This window comes from Lacerta agilis, chromosome 5, assembly GCF_009819535.1.
Source record: "Lacerta agilis isolate rLacAgi1 chromosome 5, rLacAgi1.pri, whole genome shotgun sequence".
Classification (NCBI taxonomy): domain Eukaryota; kingdom Metazoa; phylum Chordata; class Lepidosauria; order Squamata; family Lacertidae; genus Lacerta; species Lacerta agilis.
In genome coordinates, this window is record NC_046316.1 from 15,399,346 (window position 1) to 15,417,828 (window position 18,483).

Sequence of the window (18,483 nt, forward strand, 5' to 3'; positions counted from 1 at the left end):
ATAAACTGCCTTGGATCTTGATTACAGGTTGCTAATGGGCCACTCCTGCATTATGAGGTTCTGCTTCCTAGTAAAGGCAACTACCACGTGTAGAACTGCCCCACAAACGTTCCACTTCATTTCAACTTCCAGTTCTCGGGATCTTAAGCATACACCTAGGAAAACCAGTTAGCCCTTTTCTTTTGCTCTTTGCCTTGATGCAGAAAAGGTATGCCACACAAATAAATCACTTTGGAAACTATGTGCCAGGACCCACACTTCATGTTCTCATATCTACCTGATGAGGTGGAATACGAATAGGCACAGGGGTTAGTTTATGTCTCAAGGCAGGAGCAGACCTGGGCCTTGGCTTTTTAATTTTGGGCTCTTCAATTCTTTGAAAACCAAAGTCATTTTCATCTGAATTCCTTGAAGGCAAATGTGCAGTTGACCCTCTCTTCCCTGTAATAATGTCTAGTAGGTCCAACTCGCCCCTTATTATTTTTTAATGTATTTTTTATAAAAGATTTCTTGGTTTACAAAAGTACGTGCAATGTCTTTTTTCAAGTTACATTTTCTACAGATCACTTTCATTTGCTGAGACATTAGAGTTGGGAAGAAAAGGGGGAAAGAGGTGGAGGGAGCCATGTTGAGTGGGGGTGGGGTGGGGTGGCAATGTTTCTATTCTACTTAATGTATGTGTGGGGTTTTGTGTCAGCGTCGCTTGTGCGGGTTCTCTTTACTATGTTTTTGAGTCAGGTTAGCCATATTGATTCGTATACTGTTGGTGGATTTTTGTCATTGTCTTGTTGGGCAGTGCATGTGATAAAGGGGAGCCATATCGGGGTGAAAGCACCTTCTTCTATTTGTCCTCATGTCAGTTTCAGTTCAACTCGCCCCTTATGAATACCACAGTCTGGCTTGAGTTAGATGGACACAGGAGGCTGAGCTGCAGTGGGCCTGACTGGCAGCGAGCCGGTCGTGGCGGTGGAGTCCGAGGTGGAACTTGCTTGTTGTTTGTGTTTGAACTTAATAGAATCACTTCTCTTGGGAGGGGTGGAAACGGCTTCCATTTTGGAGGGCTGGGGCGAATGTCCCAACGCCTGATTCGGAGACAGGTAGTCCATCTTAGGAGGAGTCAGAGGCCTCTTGAAAGTGTCCGGATCAAAGATGGACTTCTCTTGTTTTGGCGTTTTGTACACAGAGAATTTTTCTGTTTCTGCAGCAGTAATGTTGACCGCTATCTTGTGCCATGTGCCACCGCTGTGCTATGCACAGATGCAAATAAGCCCATGTTTTAAAATGAAAGATGCATCTTTTACTTCCTTTTACCTCCCATCCCCTTCAACACTCACCTTCATCGATGAAATGGCTTCCGTTTTGGAGGGCTGAGGCGAATATAGCAACGCTCCTATGCCCATCTTAGGAGTCTGAGGCCTCTTGAAAGTGGACTTCTGTTGTTAAAGAAAGAAGAAAAAATAAAGGGGATTGTGGTCGGAGAGAAATCTTATAACCAAACGCTTATGCCGAATATCTAATATTAACCACCGATAACCCTAGAGAAAGCACCCCAAAAGCAATAGAATTAATAAATGAATTTGGACACACGGCCGGATTTAAAATAAATTATAAGAAAACCAACTTGCTGGTTAAAAATATGGGAATTAATGAACAAAATGAATTACAGGAAATTACAGGGCTGGATTTTTTTTAAAAAGTCAAGTACTTAGAAATATGGCTAACGGCAAAATGGATTAATCTATTTCAAGATAATTATGTGAACACTTGGAACGAAGTGCTATAAAGAGAAACTTAGAAAGTTGGAGTAGACTCCATCTCTCCTTCTGGGGTAGAATATCAATAGTGAAAATGAATGTCCTGCCAAGAATGTTCTTTTCGTTTCAGACCATTCCGGTCCTAGGGGGAATGAATTGTTTTAAAAGCTGGCAGAGAGACATTGCAAGATTTATTTGGAATGGGAAGAAGTCCAAAATAAAACACAAACTGCTTATAGACCGGAAGGAGAGAGGAGGTTTTGCCTTACCGGACCTTCAACTATATCATGAGGCAGCAGGACTGGACTGGATCCGCGAATGGATGATACTAAAAGATACAGACCTGCTGGACATTGAGGGTTTTGATAACCGCTACAGTTGGCACACCTACCTAGCCTATGATAAGGTGAAAGTCCACAAAGGATTTCTAAACCATATAATAAGAACATATTTATATAAAATATGGAGTAAATATAGAGAACTACTGGAACCCAACCCCCCCCCCCCGGTGGATTTCACCTATAGACGCTTTAGCTGCGAAGAAAAATACGAAGGGAAACTGGCCAACGTACAAGATGTTATTAGAAGAGAAAAACAACAAATTGAAATTGAAGTAAAGGATTTTGAAGAAATTCGTTTTCATTTGACTGATTGACTTCAATACTTCCAAATTAATGAAAGATTAGGCATGGATAAACAAAAGGGGTTTGGTCAAGAAACATCAAAGAAGAGAATTAAATTTAGCCCAAATTTAGCCCTGGTCCTGAATGGGGTAACTGTGCCCCTGAAGAACCAGGTGTGCAGCCTGGGAGTCATTTTGGACTCACAGCTGTCCATGGAGGCACAGGTTAATTCTGTGTCCAGGGCGGCTGTCTACCAGCTCCATGTGGTACGCAGGCTGAGACCCTACCTGCCCGCAGACTGTCTTGCCAGAGTGGTACATGCTCTGGTTATCTCCCGCTTGGACTACTGCAATGCGCTCTATGTGGGGCTACCTTTGAAGGTGACCCGGAAACTGCAATTAATCCAGAATGCGGCAGCTAGACTGGTGACTGGGAGTGGCCGCCGGGACCACATAACACCGGTCCTGAGAGATCTACATTGGCTCCCAGTATGTTTCCGAGCACAATTCAAAGTGTTGGTGCTGACCTTTAAAGCCCTAAATGGCCTCTGTCCTGTATACCTGAAGGAGCGTCTCTACCCCCATCATTCAGCCTGGACACTGAGATCCAGCGCCGAGGGCCTTCTGTCGGTTCCCTCACTGCGAGAAGCAAAACTACAGGGAACCAGGCAGAGGGCCTTCTCGGTAGTGGCGCCCGCCCTGTGGAACGCCCTCCCATCAGAAGTCAAGGGAATAAACAACTACCTGACATTCAGAAAATACCTGAAGGCAGCCCTGTTTAGGGAAGTTTTTAAACTGTGATATTTTAAATGTATTTTAATGTTTGGTGGAAGCCGCCCAGAGTGGCTGGGGAGACCCAGCCAGATGGGCGGGGTACAAATAATAAATTATTATTATTATTATTATTATTATTATTATTATTATTAGTGCAATGCCATTTATCTGCAATGAAAATATGGTATGTCAACCATGCAAAAGCTAGGAGTGGGTCAACACCTCGGCTGGCCAACATCAATAAAGGCTGCTGGTATTCACTATGCTCAACTCCTACAAACTGCAAATTACCATATTTTTCGCACCATTACACACACCGGACCTTTCGGCTGCTTGTCTGTCTGCCCCCACCCCTGCAAGAGCAGGGACAGGATTCTGCTGCCAGGAGAGGCGCAGGCTCTGGCAGCAGAAGCATCCCTCCGCTCGTGACGCCGAGGTATCCTGTTGCCGTCCAGTGCCTACGCTCCATAAGACACACAGACATTTCCCCTTCCTTTTTGGGAGGGAAAAAGTGCGTCATGGAGCAAATAATAAGGTAGGTATCGGACACGGGTTCCTACCGGGTATCTGGATGACCACTATAAGAACAGGATACTGGGCCAGATGGGCCTTTCTGGCTGTTCAATGTTTAGACTTGGACGATTTATGTTCCCACGCCTCTAAAGAGTATTACTCCATCCCTTCTCTTGTCAAGTCTTTGTGTATGAGCAAACCATGATTTTCAGGGAGCCAATATTATCCGTGTCAAATAATCATCAGAAAAGAAACAAACTGTGAAAATTTGAAAAATGGGGTTCAACCGTCGAGTTTAAAAAGTCTTGACTTTAGACTGCCCCTCAGATTTATTTCTGCAAAGCCTTGGATACATCATGAAACATATAGTATATCTCTTACTGGCACACAAAATCATGGTCAAGGAATGTTTTGTTGTAATATCCCTACAAAGTAGGGATGTAAAAACCATTGTGCCTTATAGACTGTAGTGCCGAGCAGATGGAATTTTAAAACAGACAAGTAGCTCTTAAACCAGGCACCCCCAAACTGCGGCCCTCCAGATGTTTTGGCCTACAACTCCCATGATCCCTAGCTAACAGGACCAGTGGTCAGGGATGATGGGAATTGTAGTCCAAAACATCTGGAGGGCTGAAGTTTGGGGGTGCCTGTCTTAAACCATGCATTGCCCAGATGTTTGGTGGCACAAATCACCTGTCCTAAAGCTTCCATTTTCTCACTAGCCGCTGTGGACATGTTTTTCAGTTGGGATTTGACAAGTTCCAGCTCTGTTTTCAGCCCATCCATTTCATTGAGCATTTTGTCCCTCTCTTCCTCGTACTTCTTCTCTGCATCCTTCAAGGCTTTCAGATGCATTGTTTTAAACCTTGTCATTTCTGCCTGCATCCACTCCATCTCTCTCTGTAGCTCCTTGTTTAGGGCAATGGCCTTGCTCACTTTCTGCTGCAGAATCTCAAATCTAAAGAGAGGTGGGAGGTGTCTGTTCAGAGAAGGTCACCCAACAGTTGCTAACCTCGATTCATTCCACACCAAGCTAAGCTTATACAGTGGTACCTCGACACCCGAGCGACTCGACTTCCGTATTTTTCGACTTCCGAATAATAATAATAATAATAATAATTTATTTGTACCCCGCCCATCTGGCTGGGTCTCCCCAGCCACTCTGGGCGGCTTCCATCAAATATTAAAATACATTTAAAATATCACAGTTTAAAAACTTCCCTAAACAATGAATGACCTCCGGAAGCAAAAAAAAATACCTCAACTTATGAAAATTTGAATGCACATTTTTCGACTTCCAATTTTTTCCCGCCGTTCCAAGATGGCGCCTTCGACTTCCGAAGATTTCGACTTACGAGCGCGCCTTCGGAACGGATTAATTTCATAAGTCGAGGTACCACTGTACTCCCCACCATAATATGCAAGAACTGGCTCTCCACCTTCTTCTTAAATCTTAAATCTGTAACCAAAAGCTCTGCACATTATCTCTCTACTGATGTTAAAATGATGCCATTTTAGCGACTTCCGCTGAGGAGTGGGAGGAAAATGGCAGAAAATAACATCTCTTCCGAATCTCATGGGGTAATTAGGGGCTGAGATGGGAGCAAATCAGCCTCCCGAAATCTTCCCAGGACCGGTGGGAAGAGCTGCCTCGTCCACGATGCCCATTAACCCTGCCCCGACCTCTGAGGAGGGAGGAAAAGCGGGGTTCGGACGCATAGCCCCCGAGAGAATTCCGGCTCTCCCTGACGCCATTGTTCCTGCCCTGAGTTCCACAACTTAAATGAATAATTCGGTAATGTTTTGGACTTGCTTCAGACTAGAAGGAGAAAGATACTTTGCTTAAAATCCAGCCACCTGAGGAGATAAGAAGAAAAGAGGACTGCAACTTTCTATCAGTATGCCTTGCTTTATGTTATGGAACTCTGATGTATCTATGGGCAAAACCCCCTTGAAGAAACGTTCTTATTACTTACAACAAGTGAGATTGGAAATAAACTGTGTGGAAAAGAATTTATAACATAATTACACCCCTGGTTGTTGGTTGCTTGTTCACCTCTGTTAGAGACCTAGCCGACTTCTTGGAGTGTCTGGAGTGATTTATGACGCAGATTAATTAGAGGTCGACTGCAGCAGATAGGGCTGCGAATCAAAGTCAGAGAGGGCGGGAAAGCCATAAACTATTTTAAAATACACGGACTTATACATTGACAGGCCCTCACCCTTGGAAAGACTTTGAAGCAGCCAGAATGATAAGATTTTAAGCAAAACACAACATATGTGTTAGACCTGGGAATATACCCTCAGTCTTTTACCTGCATTCATCAAAGCTTGATCCCGGAGACTCCTCCTGTTCCTGGCAAGGGTGAAACACAATCGTCTCCGGTTTATCATTCTCTCTTTTTTCCTCAGTAGGCGTGGTGGAATTTCTTTCAGCACTATTATTATTCATCTGCCTCACATCAATGAGTTCAGGGGGGGTACCTGTTGCCAAACATAAGCAAACACGTAGTTAGAGGGGTTAGACAATAGCATTTTTCAAAAAACCAATCAATCTGTTTGCTAGAAAAAGTGAGAATGTGAAAAAGCTATTCCAAAGGAAATGAATGATAAATTTGCCAGGGCCATGCATGGCTGCAATGAAGACAGACTTGAACCGCAGTCAGGTTTCTAGGCTAGTTTCCACTCTAGCCACCAAAGTAGGCTCACTCATCTAACTGGGATGTGTCTTATCAACATAGTGTTGTGTCCAATGTACTATACACACAAATTCCATGAACTCTGGGGATGAAAAAAGTAGATCTAGAGGCTGGGGACAAACAGTGCAGTGTCCCCCAACTTGGCAACCTCCAAGAAAAAACTACTGGCTGTTGCAGCGCCTGCTGTAGGTATAGAGACTGATGCGGGAGAGACATGTTTTGTTGCAGCTGAGGCAGATGAAGATGTCTGGTTGTGCTGATGCAGGTGTACCGCTGTGTTTCTTCTCCTCCCCTCAGCGGTCATTCCTCCTCGTCATTGCTAGGAATACACAATTTGACTGCCTATCTCCAGGCACTTTGGTCATCTACAAGAGATTCCCCTACGGTGGGGTTGATGTTGCTAGCCTCATTGCTAGGTGTCAGGGAACTGCCACTAGGCTCATGGAGGGGGCCGGGGGGGGTCCATAGAGTACAGGGAGCCTGCACCCTTATTGTGCAGCAGCACCTGTTCCAGCATGGCGAGCAGCCACACCTCCAGTGGGGAGGAAAGGGAAGGGGCCAGCCGGGAGGTGAAAAGGCTTGGAGAAGCCATGGAGAGCCCCAATGCCTCATCCCAACCGAGCGGTCAAGAGGTTGGGACGCCACGTCCGTCGCCCCAGCTGTGCAGAGGGATGAAGTGCAGAGAGGGGAGGAGGAGACTCGGGGTGTTGAAGTTCTTATGTTGGGGGAGAAGCCGGAAGGGGCCACTCCCCGATTCTGCCCGCAACTGAGATGGACATGTATTCTGAAACTCTGCACTGTATATACTTTGCACAATAAACCTGTTAAAAGACAGGTTGGACTTCTGAGTCGTTACTCGTGAGTCACCACCACACAGATCTTACACTAGGAATACACAATTTGAATTCCTGTCTCCAGGCACTTCGGTCATCTGCAAGAGATTCCCCCACGTTGGGGTTGTTGCTAGCCTTTGTGTTACATTTGCAGACATCTGTGTAACGCAGAGATGGTCTGCCATCTGGCCTGGTGACTGAATCCAGCTCCCCTTAGAGCACATCCTTGGGAATCCTGCCATCTTCCATTATGTGGACATGGCAAAGCCAGCATAGACATTGCTGAAACAGTATTGTGAATACGCTGGGAATAAAGACTTAGGAAACATCTTTGTTTGACATTCTGTTCTGCCATGGGATACCCAAAGTCCTCCTCACGCAGATGTGGAGGGAGTTGAGGCATCTCTCCTGATAAGTTGCCCACGACTCACGTCCATAAAGCAGCATGCTCAACATGCAGGCTTCGTAGACCTTCCTCTTCGTATCACATTCTCCTATACCCTTCTGTGGAGGTGGGCCCTTGCCATAGCTATGTTGACAATACACTTGTCCAGCTCAGCATGAATAGAAATATTGCTGGTTATGGTGGAACCCAGGTAGGCAAAGTTGTCTACCACCTCAAGCGTGTGGTCACCAATGCTGATGTGTGGAGTGCTGGTGACATCCTGATCAGTTGACATGGGCACACAAATTCTTCCCAAGGAATAAACTTTGGGAACCATGATGCTTAAGATATGTTTCCAGGTTCCTTAAAGGAAACTCCTTAAAATTACAGGCAATTACTATTTTGTGCATGTTCCAACTATACATGGCCGTGCATGCAGTGGCGGAGCTTCATTCTCCGGCACCAGGGGCGGGGAGCAGGCGGGGGCAGAGCTGGCACGCATCCCGAGGGCGTGCCGCCCAAAGGGGCGCGGCACGCACACTAGGGGTGTGGCGCGCTGCCCTCAGGGGCGGGGCACCCGTTCTGGGGGTGGGACGTGCAGCCTGCGGGGGCGGGGAGCCCAGCGCGGGTGCAGCCATGATGGAACCCCCGGGATCGCGCCAAGGGGGGCAGGGTGCTCCCATCGCCTCCACCTTCCTCTGCCCCTGCGTGCATGCATGAATTGCGGTGACCTTGGAAGCAGCAAGAAAAGGGCTCCTTCAGTGCGTGCCATGACCCAAAATGCAACCCCCGAACAAATCAGGGGTTGCCTGTACTACACAGATGGTACTGTACTCCTTTGCACATGTAAAAAATGCTTTCTTCTGTATCACCTAATTTTGGGGGGAGGATTGCAATAAACTTTGTGCATATCATTTATGTTAGTGCAAGATTTCTGGAACTACTGTTTGTTGTCCAAGAAACTACTGTTTGTTGCCCAAATTTAATGTTGCTGAATATTTTGATGATACCAATGTAAATATATTGTCAAAAGAACTGGCTTTATATATGATCTTGGCAACATGGAAAGTAATTGCAACTCACTAGGAAACAGCCTCAAATCTTACACTGGAAGATTGGTACCATTCACTCTGAAATATAGCTATAATGGAGTATGTTATGTGTAAGCTGAGATTTTGACAAGGACTAGATCCTCCAGCCACTTTTATATGATTTGGCATTCCATCATGACATATACAACGGAACCATCATTTCCAAGACAACCCTCGTCACAAACCTGGCAAATCTGGAACTACTACTCCCATTGCAAAGCAGGTTTATTATCAAAATTTACATACTTTCAGCTGTTTGCAATGAGCAAATCAAACCAAAGCAATTGAAATAGCTAAAATCAACATATGCTTCAAGCGGTTTCTCCAAATTCAGCTGAAAAAGCAACTTATACTGGCTTCTCCAGTCTCACTGTGAGTAACAGTGAATAAACCCCCTGAATGGAATTCCTCGCAAAGGCACAAATACAACAGGTGTTGTCTCAAGCACAACCGATGCAACTCATCAAGGGCCTTGGGAGTTGCACCAGGTGTGTTTGAGGTGGAACACATGAAATAAGGACCACCATTTTTCGGAAGACATATTTGCGTGTGACAGGTTGTATGTAAGGCCCTCTTCCACTAGAAAAATGCAGCCAACTTGTAACCTGAGCTTCTGTGACTGTAATCGGTGCCACTGTGATTACAGTTCATGTGCATTTGCGGGGTCTGCCTCAACCTTGTATCCCTATTGAGAGATGCCTGCAGTTACAACACATGGCTAGCAAGGGAAGTGCAAGGCCATATGGGCTGGCGGGCATCAGAGAACCTTGGAAAGAGTTGCAGGGGTTCTTGCTTCTAAATAAAGGTATCACCCTGTGGGACTTTGGCTCCTAAATGCACAGCAAGAGTCAGAATGTCAGAACGATGCGATTAAAAAAACTACTTATGCAAGGGTCATGCGCACAACAGTGGGGTAAGATATATGCATAAAAGTAAAAGAATCTTTCTTCGCATCTCATTGGCATCTCAAAAAGTGCATGATGCAAGAGAGTAACTTAGGAAAAGGCACAGTAAACCAGGCCAACGGTCTTTGTGAACCACTAAGCAGCAGGGCATAGCGCAACTGCTACCAAGTTTGTCCAAAGCCTCTTGCTATTGGTGCTTGGGATATCAGGTCCAGGAAACTCCCATTTTCAACACATTCAAAGCATGTGCGACTGTGCACGCATGTGCGGTTTCTGCACCTGGAAGAGGGAGGAATGGGGGGGGGCGAATGGGACTCGGCATAATCGGGTGGGCTTATGTGCACTTTGCCGATGCGCACAATGACCTTGGAACTCAACCCCCATGCAAATAGGGGTCTTAAGAATTAAAATTTAGTCTTGTTCGACATCAGGCATGGGGCAGGTATAAATGCGGCTACAATCAGGAGATTAATCCTGATGGGTGCTGTTGGAAAGCTCTGCTTGCAAAGGAGCAATCAGCTGATTGGAATTGACAGGAAGACCCATGGGGATTGACTGCACTAGGGCTGTGTTTTGAAGTAGTTTACATTGAAATTGTATCCTGAAAGCCCCCCCCCCCCCAATTTTAGCATGCAGTTTCAATGCAAGCTACTTTGGGATAATGGAGCAAGCCTCTCCTTTGAAAGTGGGTGCTCTCTTTCACTCTCTCTGCCAGTGAGCTGACTGATGCTAGAAGCACACCTTCAAAAAGGGTCACTATAATTGCCCATGAGCTGGCCAACTGTTGCAGCAAGACACACACCCTGTCGAACTCTGACAGGTGTCAATCGCCTGACATCTTTAGGACATTGTGTGATTGACAAGTGTTGGCCCCACCTTCTTTTCAAAGCGGCCCATGACAAGCTGGTGACTGAGGGATACAATTTGTTGGGCAGATCCAAGTCCCCCACACCAGTTCTAGAGTATATAGCAAAAACAAGCTAATCTAAGTTTTTAAAAGGTTTTTGTTTTTGTTTTTGTTTTTTAAAAAGAGGCATGACAAATGGGCATGTAAAACAAGTAGCACTTAAAATATAAAAAGGAGGGCAGCTCACCTGAAGGTCTGGTTTCTCCAGGTGGATGGAGACCATGAACACAACTTGGATCAGGTTTCTGCTGTGACTCCTCATCAAAGACATTCACCGATTTACCTCTCTCTGAACGCTTTGCTCTAGCTTTGTTGCTACCGCACCACAAACTGTGACAAAGACCCATTTTCACCCTGTGTTCTGCACCAGTATGGGTGAATACATTCACAGGTGATCCTTCATTCCTGGAATCCAGCAAATTAACAAAACAAAGCTTAGACTGCGGTCCTAGACACAAGGACCTGGGATATTCTCTCACTCTAGTTATTTCAGATTGTTCTCTGCAATACAGTGACTGAACAACACAAACCCATTTATTATTTCTAGAGTGACCTTGACCTTGCTTACCTAGTTACTCAAAACAGCAGGCGGCTAGACTGGGGTGGGGGGTGTCAAGGAACGTGTATTCCTATTGTCATTCAAAGCACTATCTCCTTTACCCCCAATGATATTTAACATTTACACAAAGCCACTGGGAATGGTGATTAGGCATTTGGGGGCAAGGTGCCAACCGTATACTGATGACACATAGCTCTATTTCTTCATAACATCTGAATCAGGAGAGGCTGTGCAAAACCTGGGCCAAAGCCTAGAGGCAGTGGTGAGATGGACAACGGAAAATAAGCTGAACTGGAATTCTGGCAAGACAGGGGTAATGTGGGTGACAGTTTCCTGCATCTGAAAAGCTGGTCAACTGCCTGCCCTGTATAGGATTACACTCCACTCGAAAGCCACATATCATGTGAACACAGCACCATTAAAACTGCTTCACAAGGGACATGGTTCTTTTACTTGATGGGCATCGCAGCCCTACTCAGACACGAGTCTTTGGTCTCCTAACACCTAGCCCAGTGTTTTCTCAAACTTAGGTCTTCAACTGTTGTTGGGCTACAAGTTCCATCATCCCTAGCTGGCAGTACCAGTGGGGCCCCAAGTTTGAAAAATGCAGATCTAGTCATTTGAAACTATCACCTCCAGGCAACCAGCCCACCCACAGTACAGTGGTACCTCGGGTTAAGAACTTAATTCATTTTGGAGGTCCATTCTTAACCTGAAACTGTTCTTAACCTGAAGCACCACTTTAGCTAATGGGGCCTCCTGCTGCCGCTGCGCCACCAGAGCACAATTTCTGTTCTTATCCTGAAGCAAAGTTCTTAACCTGAAACTGTTCTTAACCTGAAGCACCACTTTACCTAATGAGGCCTCCTGCTACCGCTGCGCTGCCAGAGCACAATACAGGTACCACTGTATTATTAATTCTATAACAGCACCTACAGTTAAGACCACACCAACAGGTGGCTTTGCCTACAAAAAGGACTTATCCTTTGGACTGGCTCTGGACTAGTTGGTTTTGTAGCTCTTGGTTTTTATGCTTATGTGATTTTTATTCCCCAACCATTCAATTTCCTTACATCGCAAGCCTGTTTGAGACAGAACTATTACAAATTTATGGTGTGAGTGGGGGGGGGGAACTGCTATGAGTTGAGTCCATAGGACAGAACGGTAAATTAAATTAATATGTGACACATCATGCCAGCTGCTCCTAAATGACATAATACAAAAAGGGGGGAAGGAATGAGTCAGGAGCAGGAAATCAGGTACCAACCTCTTTCATCTGTTATGGGATGAAGAAGTGAAATAGTCGTTGAAGAACGCTCAGGAAAGGGGAGGAGCCAAATGGCTGTTGGTTCCAACAATGACCATGTAGAACAGTCATTGAAGGCTCCGTTAGCAAGGGGCCAGTGCTTGCTGTTGTCTTTCACAAACATTTGAGCTTTAACAACTAGCTTTCAATTTTACTCAGCACAATCTGTCACTGGATGCGAGGTTGCAAAACTCTGATGCAAGACTGCATTCAAGGGAAACCTTTGGCAAACTATTGGGGGAGAAACATAAAAATCCCACCGTTGGGATGCAGGCAATGAGGAGCTGATTGTAATTGTATGTGAATTGTGCCTCTTCTGCTTCCCCAGATTGGGAAAGATGGTTTGTGGAATGGGTTGTGAACGCGATCTGTGTGGGAGGCATGTTTACAACCCGCAGTGTTTGCAACCCACGCTGCTGCGTCTGCGCACGCGCAACGCAATCCAACACTTCTGTGCATGTGCAAAGAGCGAATTAACGCTCCTTCACATGCGCAAGTGCCAAAACCTGGAAGTAACCCATTCTGTTACTTCTGGGTTTGGTGCGGTCGGCAACCTGAAATTGTGCAACCTGAAGCGGCCGTAACCGAGGTATGACTGTACACACAAAGGGGGAATGATATCTAACCTGTCAGGAACAAGGTGCCATTTCTAGGGGGAACAGTCAGGCAGACAGACAAGGATGCTTAACCCTTTTTATGTCCGTTGATTTTCACTTGCGAATACCCCCAATGCCATTTTGCCCCCCCCCCCCGTAACTGCCCAGAGCCTGGTTTTTCTTCCCTTCAAAAACAACAACAAAATGTAGCTGGATTCTAGTTCCCATCAGCTGTATCCCCAGCCAACGCCCAGGATGATGGGAGTTGTAGCTCAGCTACATTTGGAGGGTCGCATGTTCCCCAACCCCGATATTATGCCCTCCAACATTTCTCCAATGAAAACAGGGATGCCCTATTCAAAAATTATTATTAATGAATAATAATAATAATAATAATATTCACTCTGGGTGGCTTCCAACATATATAAAACCATAATAAAACATTAACTATTGAACTTAATCCCTATATACAGATGGCAGGTTGGATAACTCCATACCCTCCAACATTTCTCCAATGAAAATGGGGATGTCCTAAGGAAAAGCAGGACATTCCAAGGTCAAAACATAAACTGAGATGTCTTCTGTAACTCAGGAACTGTCCCTGTAAAACAGGGACACTTAGAGGGTATGCGATGTAAGTAAATAAACAATCCTCAAGCCAAGTTATTGGGCTTTACTACCTAAGGGCAAACTGTATCCATGCCTTTTCAGATGGGCGGGGTATAAATAAATTATTTATCATCATCATCATCATCATCATTTCAATGGTTAACTGCTATCAAGTGAATTAAGGTAAGGGTCAACAGCACCAGGTGTGGCTTTAGCACCTTATTGTGCCCACAGCCTGGTTGAAGCAAGGCAACTTTGGATCAACTCCGGATGCTGCCAACATTATCCAGAAGACTGGAAAGACCCCATGACATTGCAGGTCTCAGTCACAAGCAGAGTCACCCTGACCTGGGTTCTGAAGGTGCAGTGCAAACAGACCTGCTGGAAAGATCACAAGAAATTCAGACGATTATGGAATCAACCAGTAACCACAGACATTTCCTTCCAAAGCTGAAACGTCCAACTCCACAGTGCAAAATGAACATAAATAGTACAAATGGGCAGTGTTTCGTGGGACCTTCAACAACATGCCTGGAATGTGAGGAGGGGGCTTTCCCCCTTTCCCTCCCACCTTGAGGCCTTTCCTCTGCTGTGCTATATCAGTGGGGTCAGATTTAGAGGTGACAACTAGTTGTGAACCTGAGCATTTGATTACTACACAATATGGGGAAGTTGTGGCATGACAGTAGAGGAAAGTTAATCTATTGTTTTCTTATCTCTTCGATCCACCGCCATCAGTTTTCTGTAGATCCTGCCAGTGCATAAGGCCTTTGGCGTAAAATTTATTTTTCTTTTAATTTACAGGTGTGTGTATACCTAGGGATAGCCAGGTAGAAACCACTTGCTTACTTTTGGGTAGTCCTCTTTTGCTTCCAAACAGATAATCATGTGATCAGCCATGTTTGCAATTAGAATGATTATGGGCCATCTGATGTGCTATTTTTTGCATTTATACACTTTATATCACAATGTCATGAGCAACAACACATGAATAAATAAGAACCCATCATCTAATTCCCTAATAATTTCCCCATTTTTAGATACAAACCAGGACCCATGTTAAGGAAAAAACACCAAACACAATACATACTTCTCCCTAGATCATACAAGTAAGCAAGTAAGCAAGCAAGCAAGCAAGCAAACAAACAAACAAACACTACTTAAAATTGCACAGTTATACTTTTAAAAACTGGCATGAATAATTCAATTCATATCTTTAATTGAGAAATCACTAGTACTCTCTCTATATATATATATTTTCAGAATCACCTAGCATGCAGTTTTGACATGGCTGAAGCAAAGGCAAAATTCCTATTGATTCCACAATTATGAGTAGTAGCCTAAAGTAGAATTAATTAATCCTGTAGCTAAGGTATTTTAATGAGATGCCTCCATTCCCCTTCAGTTTGGTCTACATTGGTTTCTTGAAAAATACGTTTCAACAAGCATGCAGGGTGTGTTCTGGGTATGCAGCATAAAAAAGCAGCAGTGGGAATGAAGGGGCCTGTGCGAAACAATGTTCTGTCACCCAACATCTTCCCGATTCCTAAACTGCATACTCTAAGAGCACCATGTAATCCTGTAGCAGAAGGTGTGTGCGGGGGAGCACTTTCCTGCCTGCCTCCCAGCAGGTAAATCATTGGTGCTTACTCAGGGCAGGGGGCAAGGGTGCGGTGAGAATGGCAGAGAGCAAATGCACAAACTTGAGTACTGGATTGACATGGCCAGTGCATTTGCACTGCACCGACCTTGCCACTGCCTCAAACCCACCCTACCACAGGTAAATAGCAGCTATGCACCTGCTAGAGGAGTAAGGTATGCATCTCCACCACCACCCATACTGTCCACTACTAATGCAATGCCTCTATTGCACCCAGGGCTCTTTTGTGAAAATACAAACCAGTACAGAGGACTGACACCCCCTTTTCTGCTAACCATGGCAACCATTTATCTTACCAAAAACAGCACTGATTGCACAGCCTCACAATACATGAATCATAGAACTGTTGAGTTGGAAGGGACCACTAGTCATCTAGAGGGGGTCTGCGGCAGTGAACCAGCCCATGCAAGATAAGACTTGCCGACCCCTGATCTAGCCTAAACCCCTGCAATGCAGGAAACTTTCACCCAATGTGGGGCTTGAACCCACAACCCTGAGATTAAGATGCTCATGCTCTGTATTTTGTAAATGTGGACAATTACTCAACCAAGGGACACATTTTAATGATATGAATTGTACATTTAAAACAACAATCCAGAAGGACACACAGGCCTTTCAAGGTCAGTAATGTTAGCTAGAGAAAGGCAGTAAAAAACCTACTCAATATACAACCTGGCCAGGAAACATCAACAATATATGGCATGTTCAAAAGTAATGTTCAACTGTGCAATATGTGCTATCAGTTTTGAATGAGAAGGCTTCTTTTCAAAGAGAGTTTATGAAGCATCAGCTGTTAGCTTGCTCAGGGGCTTAGGGAGGGCAGCATGCCAGGAGGAGTGCCATCTCTGCAGTTTCTCTTGGACTTTAAGCACAGCACAGTAAACACAATTCAGCCACCCTGTACTACTGATGGTGAATGAGCAAAAGTGGAGATGTGTGACTCTCCAGATTTATCAATGACTCTTTGAGAGACACTGCAGGGTTAGCTGCCTGGGCAAGTGGGGCATATAACGAAGAGCCCACTTTGGCTCTAGAAATTGCTAATACTGCTGGACATTCAAGGGATAGAAACTTATTCCTACAACCAAGTCCACATGGATGACTTGGCAGCCCACAGAAGAACTGTAGGTACTTTGTTCAGTTCTGTAACCTTGGGATCAGGTGGTCAAGGGAAATATAGGTAGTGCTGGTAATCATCTCCAAATAATTTCTGGGTATTTGGTGCCTTCTGGACTTCCTTAAATATGTTTCTTGCAACAAAGGAATGCACTTTAATATATTTATTAATATGTATAAACACACGGAAGGAGGGAGGGAGGGGGAGAGAGAAAGAAAGAAAGAAAGACATCTCTAGCAGTAAATTAGAAAGGACCAAAAGAAGTGAAGGAAAGATGAATCTTCCCATCCCTTGCAGTTTACTTGGGACCAAGGCTGCAGTCCCTGAGTCCTTTGAAAGAAGGGCTTCTGAAGAAACAGGTTTAGAACTGAGCTGCATGTGACGTCTGCTGCACTTGCTCTCCTAAGCAGATGCCCTCAAGAATGAAGCCTCTGAACTCACTGGGATCCATTTCCCTATCAGATGCATGGCTGCAGTCTTAACCCAAGTTGCCCTGGAATGATTTGTAAATAATAAACGGGACATTCTGCAGGTGTCAAACCCTCGCCTTCCCCCCACTCCACAACCTCAGCTTCCCGCCTCGCCCTAGGCAACGTGTGAAGCGACCCTCAAGCGGGAGAACCCGGGAAAGAAGAGAAACGGTTACCTTCTCCTTGCCCCCACAGTGGCAGCAGACGGTCCACAGGTACTTGAGGGTCCTCCAGAGCAGGGTGAGAAAGAGTCCCCCGAAAAAGGTGACCATGGACGAGGCCAGGAAGGCCCACCACATGCGCTGCCCGCGGTCGCAGGGGACCTCCATGGTCGTGGGGATGATGGCCGCGTTGATCGCTGAGGAGGAGTCCGCGTTCAGGTTGCTGCTGGTGCTGATGGGGCTGTTCATCTTAATGCCGCCGCCGCCGCCTCCTCCTCCCGAGTAGTAGCTACTGGAGTCCGCGTTCAGGTTGCTGCTGGTGCTGATCATCTTGCTGCTGCTGCCGCCTCCTCCTCCTCGCGAGTAGTATGTACTGCAGCCGCCTCCGCCGCCGTTTGCCATGGCTAAGAACGGGCAGGCCGGGGCTCCGGGGAGCTCCCGCTTCTGCTGCCTCCGCTAGCACCCTCGGGCGAGCCCATACCCAGGGCCCAGCCATAGCGCGGCTCTTCGGCGCCCTCGCCGCCGCCGCCGCGCCTTTCCTTCCAAGTTCCAAGATTCCGGCGGGAAATCAAGGCGGCGGCGCCAAACCAGAGGCCGCCCCTTCCCCCCAACCCCGAAATCAAGCCAGCAGCCACCGCTCGCTCCGGCACCTCACGACGCCCGCCGCCACGAATGGGAGAAGGCGGGCGGGCGGGCAGGCAGGCAGGGAGGCAGAAGCGCCAACAGGTCCCGGCCGAGCAACTAGCGCTGCTGCGGGATTCGTCCCTTGGTCGCCTCACGATATGAGCGCCAAGGAAGAGAGCGACCCCTCGCCAGTCGCGCCCGCTCGGCGTCTCCCTCAGGCAAGTCCTGCCTCTTCCTCTCTCCTCATCTGAGGCGGCGGCTTCGGCTCCCCAAGAAGAAGAAGGGGCTCCCCTCACGGCTGGAGGCCGAGCGCGGACGGCTCCTTCCGGGCCAAGCTGCTGCCTCGTCTCGGGGCTCTCTCCAGGCTCCCCCTCGCCTTCTCCCAAACGGCCCTGCGCGCTTCTCGGAGGCTGCCTAGGGCAGACGGAGGCGAGCGAGAGAGCGACGCGCTTTACCTGCCGCTTCAACAAGTCCTTCTCACGTCACAGAGAGGGAAGGCGAAGGGCTCCCGCGCGTTGATTGGTCGCGGAGCAACTAAAAAGGCTCGCCTCTCTCTCTCTGTTTTCCTTCGTTCTCCATCGGAGGAGCAACGAGACATAGGGAACAGCACGAGAGGGACCCGATGCCCCCCGATTAATGGCTGCTCTTGAAACCCAGCGTTCGGCTGGGATTGTTCGCGTTGTTGTTGTTCTTTATCGCGGCGCAGATCTGAAAGTAATCTTTGGCTGAAGGCAGGGAAGGAGGCCGTGGGTTCTGGGGAAATGAACGAAAGCGGCGAGCCGGATCTTGTGCCAAGGTTGAGTTGCAGAAACGGGGGCTTCGCGATGCGGGGGTGTGTGTTTTGTTTTGTGCGGCTTTTGTCGCTCTCGCTTTAAAAGCGAAACACCCACCAGGAATT

General features: G+C 46.6%; 2 protein-coding genes and 1 long non-coding RNA gene across 3 annotated transcripts in view; all 3 read right to left on the minus strand.

Annotated features, from left to right (window-relative positions):
• LOC117046598 (disks large homolog 5-like) overlaps positions 1 to 18,483 on the minus strand; it is a 46,314-nt gene that overhangs the window by 15,832 nt on the left and 11,999 nt on the right. The window lies entirely within an intron of this gene.
• On the minus strand, positions 1,333 to 6,126 carry LOC117046600. Its single transcript, XR_004426593.1, has 2 exons — positions 5,979 to 6,126; positions 1,333 to 1,433 (listed from the first exon to the last, which is right to left on the minus strand). It is a non-coding gene; the product is annotated as an uncharacterized LOC117046600 (long non-coding RNA).
• Positions 10,602 to 17,363, minus strand: LOC117046596 (calcium-activated potassium channel subunit alpha-1-like). Its single transcript, XM_033148703.1, has 2 exons — positions 16,977 to 17,363; positions 10,602 to 10,888 (listed from the first exon to the last, which is right to left on the minus strand). Exons 1-2 carry the CDS (start codon positions 17,361 to 17,363, stop codon positions 10,883 to 10,885), a joined length of 393 nt encoding a protein of 130 aa, XP_033004594.1. The 3' UTR covers positions 10,602 to 10,882.